Raw genomic sequence first — 12,409 nt, 5'->3', positions numbered from 1 at the left:
AGTTTTTTAGTCTCATCATATTACTGAAACTGCTCCTCAAGGTTCCCAATGAACTTCAGGTGCTAAACTCTATGGTCAATTCTCAGTTTTCACTTTTTAAAAAAAAAATTTCAGTATTAGGGATTAAACCCAGGGGGAGTTCACCATTGAGTTACAGTCCCAATGCTTTTTATTTTGAGACAGGATCTCACTAAGTTGTTGAGGCTGGCTTCAAACTTGTGATCCTCCTGCTTCAGCCTCCTGAGTTGCTGGGATTAAAGGGCTATGCCACTGTGCCTTGCTTTCATGTGTGTGCACATGCACATGTTTAAGATAGAACTCTGGGCCTCCAGATGTCAGGTAAATGCTCTACCTCTGAGCAAAATCCCCTGATTCCACCCTCACTTTTTATGCCTGTTTTACCATCACATTTGCAATTTTGTCCTCTCTAGCACAGATAATGCCACAAGACACTGAAACAGATGAGGTGCTTATGGTGCAGGCTAGTGGATTATAGACAGAACAATTTTTTTTGACTCACACTGAGAAGTTAGGTTAGTAACTAGCAAAAAATTTAGCAGGAATTAACTCTTTGCCCTCTTCATTTCTTTGAGACTATTCTTTTAGCAGCATTTCTTTGCTCTTTTGTTGCTGTGCTGGGGAGTGAACTTAGGGCCTTATGAATGTTGGTAAGCTCTCTGAGCTATACAACCTCAGCCCTCTTTCATCTTCTTATTTTTATAAAGGAATATAAATTTGCTCATTCATATTTAACAAATCAACTTCTAGTGTAAGATTATACATTCAAATGGAAAAAAATAAGTTATTGCCATTAAAACCTTTGTTGAATTTAAAATATAGCTACTGTTGATTTTTTAAGTAGCTTTTAAAAAAATCCAAAACTGCTGGGTGTGGTGGCACATGCCTGTAATTCCAGTGACTTCTGAGGCTGATATAGGAGGATCATGAGTTCAAAGTGAACCTCAGCAAAAGTGAGGTGGTAAGCAACTCAGTGAGACTCTGTCTCTAAATAAACTACAAAATAGGGCTCAGAATGTGGCTCAGTGGTCGGTCGAGTGCCCTGAGTTCAATCCCTGGTACCAAAAATAAATAAATAAATAAATAAATAAATTCCAAAACTGACTTAAAAGAAAAATGTACTCTCACTCACCAGTCCTAAAATGTCATGTCTAAAAATAATTACCAAAATTCATAATCAAAACTGTCTTTTTTCTATTTTAGGAGAAATTTTTAATTATTGCAAAGCTGAAAGAAAAATTAAAAAAAATCTTTTTAAAAATGAATTGTTCATCAAATAAAGAATACTAACCTTCTCTTGTATAGTTGGCTGGAACTGCTGAATTTTTCCAGATTCCTGTAAGGATTGCCAAATGTTGCAAAATTCATCATCATCTTTAATAGGTGCCTAGTGAAGCACAAACAATTTCTTAAGAAAATTAGACAGGACAAAAGTTCATATGAAATTATTTATTTATTAAAATTATTTAGTTGGAGGTTGGATATTTATTTTCATTATTTGAAATCCCTGAATTTTTGTTTTTTCTAGAGCTTAGCTCAGTAATTATGAAAGCATTCTACTAGAATGAAACTAGTCTTTTTAAATATGCAAATGTTTTGAACAGGTTTACTTAAAAAATAAAACATAAGAAAGACTATAAAAGATTATACTCGGGTACAATCAGTGATGTGATTTAAACCACACTTTTTAAATAAAAAAAGAAAACTAAGTCAAATTAAATTTCCATTTAATTTGTGTAAACTGTGAAAAACTGCTCTATTTGTGTAATATGAGTTAAATTGTATTCTGTTGTCATATATAACAAATTAGAATAAATAAAATTAAAAAAATTTAAAAAAAGATTATATTTGTGCTGGGGTTGTAGCACAGTAGTAGAGAGCTTGCCTAGCATGTGTGGGGCATTGGGTTCTATCCTTAGCACCACATAAAAATAAATAAAATAAAGGTCCATCAACAACTAAAAAACAAAGATTATACTCAATATCTCACCAACAGCTTTTTTCCCTTCTAACAAATTAGTATATAATCTCTTTTATACAAACATCTAAAGATTTTGTTTTAAAAATTTCTACTTTACATAAAGTAATCTCGGTAAATTTAGAAATTATCTATTAATTTATAAATTAGAAATAAATTTATAATTTGATTATTTATGATTATAATTCATAAATTATTAATTTATAATTAATTTAATTAAATTGATTTAATGCAGTTTAAGATTCTGAAAATTTTTTGAGTTCTTTGTATACTCTGGATATTAGGGCTCTATCTGAAGTGTGAGGAGTAAAAATTTGTTCCCATAATGTAGGCTCCCTATTTACCTCTTTTATTGTTTCTCTTGCTGAGAGAAAACTTTTCAGTTTAAGTAAGTCCCATTTGTTGATTTTTGTTATCAACTTTTGTGCTATGGGTGTCCTATTAAGGAATTTGGAGCCCGACCCTACAATATGTAGATCGGAGCCAACTTTTTCTTCTATCAGACGCAGAGTCTCTGATTTGATATCTAGCTCCTTGATCCACTTTGAGTTAACTTTTGTGCATGGCGAGAGGAGGGGATTCAGTTTCATTTTGTTGCATATGGATTTCCAGTTTTCCCAGCACCATTTGTTGAAGATGCTATCCTCCCTCCATTGCATGCTTTTAGCTCCTTTATCAAATATAAGATAGTTGTAGCTTTGTGGATTAGTCTCTGTGTCCTCTATTCTGTACCATTGGTCCACCCTCCTGTTTTGGTACCAGTACCATGCTGTTTTTGTTACTATTGCTCTGTAATATAGTTTTAAGTCTGGTATCGCTATACCGCCTGATTCGCACTTCCTGCTTAGAATTGCTTTTGCTATTCTGGGTCTTTTATTTTTCCATATGAATTTCATGATTGCTTTATCCATTTCTACAAGAAATGCCTTTGGAATTTTGATTGGCATCGCATTAAACCTATAGAGAACTTTTGGTAATATCGCCATTTTGATGATGTTAGTTCTGCCTATCCATGAACAGGGTATATTTTTCCATCTTCTAAGATCTTCTTCTACTTCTCTTTTTAGGGTTTTGTAGTTTTCATTATATAAATCTTTCACCTCTTTTGTTAGGTTGATTCCCAAGTATTTTATTTTTTTTTTGAGGATATTGTGAATGGAGTGTTTTTCCTCATTTCCGTTTCAGAAGTTTTGTCGCTGATATACAGAAATGCCTTTGATTTATGCGTGTTGATTTTATATCCTGCCACTTTGCTGAATTCATTTATTAGTTCTAGTAGTTTTTTTGTAGACCCTTTTGGGTCTTCTAGGTATAGAATCATGTCATCTGCAAATAGTGATAATTTAAGTTCTTCCTTTCCTATTTTTATGCCTTTTATTTCTTTCGTCTGTCTAATTGCTCTGGCCAGTGTTTCGAGAACTATATTGAATAGAAGTGGTGATAGAGGGCATCCCTGTCTTGTTCCAGATTTTAGGGGGAATGCCTTCAATTTTTCTCCATTGAGAATGATGCTAGCCTGAGGCTTAGCATAGATAGCTTTTACAATGTCGAGGTAAGTTCCTGTTATCCCTAGTTTTTCTAATGTTTTGAACATAAAGGGATGCTGTACTTTGTCGAATGCTTTTTCTGCGTCTATTGAGATGATCATATGGTTCTTATTTTTAAGTCTATTGATGTGGTGAAAAACATTTATTGATTTCGGTATATTGAACCATCCTTGCATCCCAGGGATGAATCCTACTTGATCATGGTGCACAATTTTTTTGATGTGCCTTTGTATCCGATTCGCCAGAATTTTATTGAGGATTTTTGCATCTATGTTCATCAGAGATATTGGTCTGTAGTTTTCTTTCTTTGAGGTGTCTTTGTCTGGTTTCGGAATCAGGGTGATGTTGGCCTCATAGAATGAATTTGGCAGAGCTCCTTCTTTTTCTATTTCCTGAAATAACTTGAAAAGTATTGGTATTAATTCTTCCTTAAAGGTTTTGTAAAACTCCGCTGTATACCCATCCGGTCCTGGGCTTTTCTTGGTTGGAAGTCTTTTGATTGCTTCTTCTATTTCATCTATTGTTATTGGTCTGTTTAAGTTGTGAGTATCCTCCTGACTCAGTCTGGGCAAATCATATGACTTAAGGAATTTATCAATGTCTTCACTATCTTCTATTTTATTGGAATATAGGTTTTCAAAATAATTTCTAATTGTCTTCTGTATTTCTGTAGTGTCTGTTGTGACATTGCCTTTTTCATCCCGTATGTTAGTGATTTGAGTTCTCTCTCTTCTTCTCTTCGTTAGCATGGCTAAAAACTTGCTCCAAAATTTAATAGCAGTTACCTATGCTCCTTGAAAGATTTTTGCTTGTGTTTCCTTTGTTACTATCTAATTATATGTTTTCCAACTAGTCTACAATATATATGTATTATTTGGTTTAAAAAAATGTGTTTAAGCCTAAAAATTGGGGCCATTAATTAAATACAGTTCAATGTTTCAGAAAAGATAACTCAGTTTTTGTGTCCAGAAAGATTAAGAAAATCATCCATGGGCTGGGGTCGTGACTCATGGTTGGAGCACTTGCCTAGCATGGATGAGGCACTGGGTTTGATCCTAAGCACCACATTTAAAAAAACAAAAAAACAAAAACCAAAAACACAAAGTTATTAAAAAGAAAAGAAAATCATCCATGGATTACATGGTGGGAACTTAAAAACTGCTTTTGACAAATGTAACTTCCCTTTGAACTTTTCAATTTCTATCATTCATAGAAGATAGCATAGGACATTTAGACTATAAGAAAAAATTTAAATAATTTAAAAAGTAAACATAAAAAACATATTCTCAAGTTCATTCTTTCAATTAATCTAGTTTTATTTTTTATATGTTTTTAAATTGTAGATGGAAACAATACCTCTATTTTATTTATTTTTATATGATGTTAAGGATTGAACCCAGTGCTTCACACGTGCTAGGCAAGTGTTCTACCAATGAGCTATGATCCTTGCCCTAATGTATTTTATTTTTAATAAAACTAATTTAATAGCAGCAGAATGAATTCTTTTCTTCTTCCTTCTTTTCTTTCTTTCTTTTTTTTTGGTGGTATAAGGATTAAACTCAGGGACCTTCTGCTTCCTAAGCAAAACCTCTACCACTAAGCTACATCTCCAGCCCTTAAAAATTTTATATTTTGAGACAGTCTCAATAAATTGCCCAGGCTGGCCTTGAACTTGTGATCATCCTGACAGTCTTTGGATGAGCTGAGTTATAGCATTCTTCATTAGCCTACTATTTTAAAACAACTTTGAAATTGATTTGAACTACACTTTTTAAATAAAAAAGGAAAACTAAGTCAAATTAAATTTCCATTTAGAAAGTCTGCCATGATTTGTGATTTTGTAAAGAAGATGGAGAGAAGTTAAAACACTGACTTACTTGAGTAGGAACAAAAAGTGACTGAGGAGAATGGTTGAGGCCTCCTAAATGTGAGGCAGAAACTGATAAATTTGGGCTATAGTGATTCACAGCTGGCTGTGGTTTCACAATGGCTGTCAACTTTTGATTTCCTGTTTCAGAGCGACTCCCATGAGAAAGGTTCACCAAGGCACTTGTTGGTAGTCGATAACCTCTACCAGGTGAGCACCTAAAAGTAAAATGGTTTATCAGGATCAAAAGGAAACAATACTAAATATGCTACGGAGAAGAATCAAATAATTTGGGGGTAGACAATCCATCATAAGAAGTAATAAACTGGATTATAGGCATGCACCGTCATGCCTGGCTCATTTTTACATTTTTAAAAAGATTTTGAGATAGTGTCTTGCTAGGTTGCTGAGGCTGGCCTTGAACTTGTGAATTTCCTGCCTCAGCTTTTTGTCACTGGGATTACAGGTGTGTGCCACCACACCAAGCAAAAGTATATAGTTCTTTTATAAGAAACTTTTTTAACTGCAAGGTTGCTATAAAATACCAATTTTAATGAGAACTACAATTAGCAAAGATTCCATATTATGAAAATCAGTATTCTGCAGGCAGTTAATCTTTTACATAGCCCTCTATCAGTCAAGCAATCCACTGCACTTAACTAGGAGAGGGAAAAAAGACACTGGGAGGAAAAACCTAAAAACAGAGTAAAACTATTTTCAAAGGTTACTTGGCTAAAGTTACTAGTAATCAACCATTTTTATGAAAAATAAAATCAAATAAGGATCCAGATTCTGTTGCTGCATTTGAAGAGTATAGGCAGAAAGGTCTTTGGGCAGCAAGCATATTCAGGTTTCTTTTTCTTTTTTTGTGGTACTGGGGATCAACTGCAGGGCCAAGAGCATGCTGGGTTAGCACTCTACCACTGAGTTACATACCCAGACAATATCTGAGTTTTAACATGATAATAATAGCATCTTGAAGGGAACCATTTAGAACAAAGATTGAAGATTGTGAGTTTATGCCAGGCAGTTAAATAAGAATAATTTAAAATTTTTAATTACCCAAAACAGAAGAGAAGAGGAAACTGAGCTAGATTCACTTTAGTCTTCTAGTTGATTTTAGAAGAGCAAAAGGAAAACTGTACAGGATTTTATTTTATCCTTATAATAACCTAGTGAAAGAGGATACTGATGGTCAGATGTTTTTAACTAACCTACCCAAGGTTAGTTTAAGTGAAAGAGCTCAGACTTTCTAATACACCATGGTGCCTTTATACCATCATGATCTTTCCCATAAACTTTAAACTTTGAGTTAGAATGCTCTCAAAATGAATTCAAGTCTTACTTAAGTTAAATCAAAAACAATTCAAACCTAGTTCATTAAACCTGCTACCTTCCTGTTCTATTGCTCTTTTCCTTCCTAGTCAGGTTTCTCAAGTGTTACCTTCATTTCCTGTCTCCACTCCACTTGCTATTCACACCTCAAACCACTCCAGTCAGGTCCACCACTCTACTGAAATATTTACAAGTCACTGAATTCAAGGGATATTTCTACTCCTCAAGTTACTTAACCATAAATATCCTTTGTTATATATGCTCTTTTTTTGTCTTTCTGAGCACTCTTCACTGTTCCTTCTTCTGCCAATTAACTACTATTTATTTTTCCTTCCACTCTCTTATTACATTTTAATTAAATAATTAATACTGTAATTAGTTGCTTCATTATCTCAATAAAATTCAAACTCTATGAGGGCAGAAAGCATGTCTGCCTTATTCACCATGATATACTGTGTAGTAAGTGTGGTATCCTACATAAACTATGAACTAAACTGTGGACATACAAACAAATAATGTAAAACCCGAGGCCACGTGGACATAGTCACAAAATAAAATCATTATTTGGAAATACAAACCTTATTGTTAAGCCTCCAGGAAATTCTTCATCAAATAATACTTCAAATAGTACATCAGCTTCTCTATTAGCTGTTGAAGGAGAGAGAGAGAGAGACTAAAATCATATAATGAAAAATCATTGGTAAGTTTTAGAGTGCTCAGAAGCTATTTTTGAAGTCCATATAAAATATTCTGGATGTGAAGAATGACATGTAACAATATAGTGCTTGAGAAGACCACTATACCCCAATTCCCAGCTAAGTAACCACTATCTTCAATTTGACAGTTATGATTGTTATATATACATATATTTTTTCTTTTTTTTCAGTGTTGGGTATTGAAACCAAGGTCTTGGGCTGCTAGGCAAGTGTTCTAACATTGAGCTAAAAGGCATTTCTTCATACTTTTACTACACGTGTACACATGTTAATGATATGTAGTGTATTGTTTTCTAAGTTTTGAAACATTATATACATGTTATCATAGACAATATATTCTTTTGTCATTGTATCTGTGAGATTCATTCATGTTATACTGTGCGTCTAGAAAACAGAATAAACGCAAAGACACATGAATGAATCTCACAGATAGCAATGCTATTACAAACACTGCTATCACGAACACTGTCCTTTAACCATATCCTTCCCTAGGTTAGAAGTGAAATTGCTAGTTGTAAAGAATGCACTTATTTATTTATTGGATATTGGGGATTGAATGCAAGGGTTTTGTACCATTGAGCTAGGTACCTAGTCCTCTTACTTCTTCTTTTTTTTTTTTTTAATTTTGAGGCTCCTGCCAAGGCTGACCTCAAACTTATGATCAGCCTCAGCCTCCTGAACTGCTAGGATTACAGTGGGCACCACTGTACCTGGTTACATTTTTTTTTAAAAACAGCTTTACTGAGGTATAAGTAACATGGGATAAATTGACCATATTTAAAGAATACAATTTAATGAGTTTTAACATAAGGCATTAACTATGAAGCCATCATATATAACCATTCCTGAACTTTAGATTGGGCAACGGGGAGGATGGGGAAGAATTATGAGGCAGGAGTGATGGTGAAATGAGATGGACATCATTATCCTAGGTACATGTATGATGCATGAATGGTGCATCTCTACACTGTGTACAACCAGAGAATTGAAATTTTCTGCTACATTTGTGTACAATGAACTGAAATGCATTCTGCTGTCATGTACAACTAAGTAGAACAAATAAAAAATAATAAATTGGAAAAAAAATCACTTCCCAAAGTTTCCTGTGTCCTTTTGTAATCCCCACCCTCCTTCCCTGGGAAACCACTAAAAGTCTGCTGTCACAAACTAAATACAAACTAACCTGTTTGTATTTCTAAAATTTTATATAAATAAAATCATAGAATATGTATTCCTCTTTTGTCTAGCTTCTTTCAGCATAATTATTTTGAGTGTCATTCTCATTGTATGTATTAGTAGTTTTTTCTTTTTTATTGTTTGAGAAATATCTCATTGTACAGGTATCTAACAATTTATTTAACCACTCACCTGTTGATGCACATTTAGATTATTTCCAGTTTTTTGGTCATTATATACAAAGCTGCTTCAAAGATTCATGAATGAGACCTTGTTTTTGTTTAAGCCTTCATTTCCTTGGGTAAGCCTCTAGGGATGGAACAGCTGTGGAACAGCTGGGTTTTACAGTAGATGCATGTTTAATAGCTTTTTTAAAAACCTACTTTCCAAAGTGGCCATATCTTTTATATCCCCACTGGCAATGTAGGAGAGTTGCAGTTACTCCACAATACTGCTAACAGTTTTGTTTTGTTTTTACTGCTAATATTTAACATTAAATATTTTAATATTTAAAATTTTAATTTGTTATATGAGACAGTAGAATGCATTACAATTAAATTTTTTTTTTTTTGTACTGAGGTTTGGGGATTAAATCCAGGGCCTTGTGCATGGTAGGCAAGTACTCTACCAGTAAGCTCCATCCTCAACTCTTCTTATGGGTTTAATTTTTATTTCTTAATGACGAATGGTTTTGAGCATCTTTTCATGTTTCTGCCACATATCTTATAAGTACCGCGCGCTAACCGATTGCGCCACTGGAGCTCCTCTGCCACATATCTTCTGTGGTAAAATATCTGTTCAGCTATTCTTTTTTTTAAATTTTGAATTGTTTATTACTCAGTTGTAAAAATTACATATTCTAAACACAAGTATTTTGTTGGATTTACAGTTTGCTAATATTTTCTTTGTATGTGGCTTGTAATTTCATTTCTGTAATAATGTCTTTTTTTTTTTTTTTTTTTTTTTTGGTACCGGGGATTGAACCTAGGTCCTGTGAATGCTAGGAAAGTGCTCTACAACTAGTTACATCCCCAGCCCTTTTAATTTTGAGATAAGGTTTTGCAAAGCTGTCTGGCAGCTTGTGATCTTTCTGTCTCTGTCTCCTGAGTTGCTGGGATTACAGAATCGTGCTACCATATCTGTTATGTAGCAGTGTCTTTGAAGAGAAAACATCTTTTATTTTCATGAAATCCAAATGATCAATGTTTTCTATTTCAGGCTTTCTATGTGCTATTTAAGATATCTTTAACAAACTCTATATTATTAATATTTTTTTCTTAGAAGTTTTTGTAATTTTACCTCTTACATAAGTCTCTGATTAATTTTAACTAATTTCTATAGAAGGTATAAGGTGCATTTAATTTCGTCACTATAAAACAATTGACCATAAACGTATAGGTCTGTTTCTGGAGTCTAATTCTATTCCACTAATTTACACACAGTCTGTTTTTATGCCAATCTACACTGTTTTCCACTATTCAATCTTTATACATTTTGCAATCAGGTAGTAGAAATTCTTCAATTTTGTCATTTTTTCAAATTGATCTGACTAGTCCAGAGTCTTTGGATCCTATATAGGTTTTAAAAATCATCTTGTTGATTTCTGCAAAATAGGCTAATAAGCACACCTGTAATTCCAGCTTCTGAGGAAGCTAGCTAAGGCAAGAGGATCAAAAGTTCAAAGCCAGCCTTGGCGATTTAGCAAGACCCTGTCTTAAAACAAAACAAAAGCCAGGCAGGTAGGGAACACCTATAATCCCACCACCGCAGGGGAGGCTGAGACAGGAGGATGGTAAGTTCAAAGCCAGCCTCAGCAACAGAGAGGCGCTTAGCAACTCAATGAGACCGTCTCTAAATAAAATACAAAAAAAGGCTGGGGATGTGGCTCCGTGATCAATCCCTGGTACCCCAAAAAACAACAAAATAACTAAAACAACAACAAAAATAAATTTAAAAAAAAGCAAAAAGGGCTAATAATGTAGCTTAGTATTAAAGTACCTGCCTAGCATGTGTGAAGCCTTGGGTACCAACAACAAGAAAAAAAGATGAAAACAATGTAATTAATTTCTTGCTGAATTCTGGTCCTGCTTTCTTTGTTACAAGTAAGCATAGTGCGGTGTCAGGGCTCATTTCAAATAGAGTCTTTCTTACGAAAATAATTAGGATGAAAATACAATATAAAAGAATCACTGATCAATGTTATTTAATGAACTGCCCTATTTTACTTAAAGTTATTTCATGTACAGTAGAAAGTAGTGCACTTTGGGAGTTGCTTGTCTAAGATATTCATGTTGGTTGATTTCATCTGTGAACTTAGGCTGTGGTGTCCAGCTGTTTGGTTAAACATTCATGTAGATATTGCTGTGAAACTATTTTTAAGCTGTGACTAACATTCAAGTTAGCAGACTTTGAGCAAAGTAGATTACTCTTCATAACCTGTGTGGGTCTCATCTGATTAGCTGAAAGTCATAAGAGAAGATTTGGGATCCCCCAAAGGAAGAAATCTACCTCCAGACTCAAGCAAAATCAGCTCTTGCTGGAATTTCCAGCTTGTAATTTTGGAGTTGCCAGTCTCCATAGCTACATGAGCCAATTCCTTAAAATCAATCAATCAATCAGTCAGTTGCTCTTCATTCAACCAGTTTTATATCTGTGGAGAAGACTACACAATATCTGCCACCATATGACCCAGCTGTACCACTCCTTAGTATTTATCCTAAAAAAAAATTACAGTGATACATGCCTGCCCATATTTATAGGAGCACAATTTCACACTAGCCAAACTATGGAACAGCCTAGGTGTCCATCAACGGATGAATGGATAAAGAAAATTTAGTATGTATATATAATGAAGTTTTATTCAGCCCTAAAGAAAAATGAAATTATGTCATTTGCAAGAAAATGGATGGATGGGGTTGGGGATGTGGCTCAAGTGGTAGCGCGCTCGCCTGGCATGCATGCGGCCCTCAGCACCACATACAAACAAAGATGTTGTGTCCGCCGATAACTAAAAAATAAATATTAAAAAAAAAAAAAAGAAAATGGATGGAACTTGAGACCATTAAATTAAGCAAACTAAGCCAAATTACAGCTCTTCCACTTATTGATGTAAATAGAAGCAAATTGTTTAATCTTTCAGGTAAGGAAATAATATCCATCTGTCAGGTGGTTGTGAAGGTTGAGTACAAAATATTTAAGTATGTGGCATACCGTTGATACTGAATATGCCTGTGGCCTGCCTATTTTTCCTTTTGGGATGGTGAGACCAAGTGGTTGAGTGCCTGGGTCATGGAGAGACAGTGCTGCAAAGCATCCTGATCCCTGGGCACCTAATTTGCTGTTTCAGGTTGGGGCTATTTTTGGAATCTGCTCCATAAAGTTGTTCACTCCAGGTATCTCTTTGGGACACATTTAGAACCTTAGATGCTTCCTCCTTTTTTTTTTTTTCCTTCTCTTCCTTTATTTCTCTCCTCCACCCCCCAACTCCCCAGTACTTGATATTGTACCCAGGGGCATGTTACCCTGAGCTACATTCCCAGCCCTTTTTATTTTTCAACTTTGACATTGGGTCTTACAAAATTACACAGGCTGGCCTCAAACTTGTGATCCTTTTGCTTCAGTCTCCTAAGTCACTGGGATTATGGGTGTGTACCATCCCCCACATCTCCTTTTTAAATTTTTGGTTAAAACACACAACATAGGGCTCAGTGGTAGAGCAAGTACTTAGAATGCACTTAGAATGTGTCCTAGGTTAAATCTCTAGCACCAAAAC

At 34.5% G+C, this 12,409-nt stretch overlaps 1 protein-coding gene across 1 annotated transcript in view; it reads right to left on the bottom strand.

Moving 5' to 3' along the window:
* Xrn1 (5'-3' exoribonuclease 1) overlaps positions 1-12,409 on the bottom strand; it is a 112,110-nt gene that overhangs the window by 29,090 nt on the left and 70,611 nt on the right. Inside the window, exons 30-32 of the mRNA XM_046431928.2 lie at positions 7,324-7,393; positions 5,421-5,628; positions 1,310-1,405 (exon numbers count right to left, since the gene is read on the bottom strand). Of these exons, the coding sequence (XP_046287884.1) occupies positions 1,310-1,405; positions 5,421-5,628; positions 7,324-7,393 (374 nt within the window). The remainder of the gene's footprint in view (positions 1-1,309; positions 1,406-5,420; positions 5,629-7,323; positions 7,394-12,409) is intronic.

The sequence above is a fragment of the Marmota monax genome, unplaced genomic scaffold (genome assembly GCF_021218885.2).
Source record: "Marmota monax isolate L192 unplaced genomic scaffold, Marmota_monax_Labrador192_F-V1.1 WCK01_AAM20220418_F8-fsc00022, whole genome shotgun sequence".
Taxonomy (NCBI): Eukaryota; Metazoa; Chordata; class Mammalia; order Rodentia; family Sciuridae; genus Marmota; species Marmota monax.
Note: the sequence above shows the minus strand (reverse complement) of the source record. Positions and strands in the feature narration are given on the sequence as shown.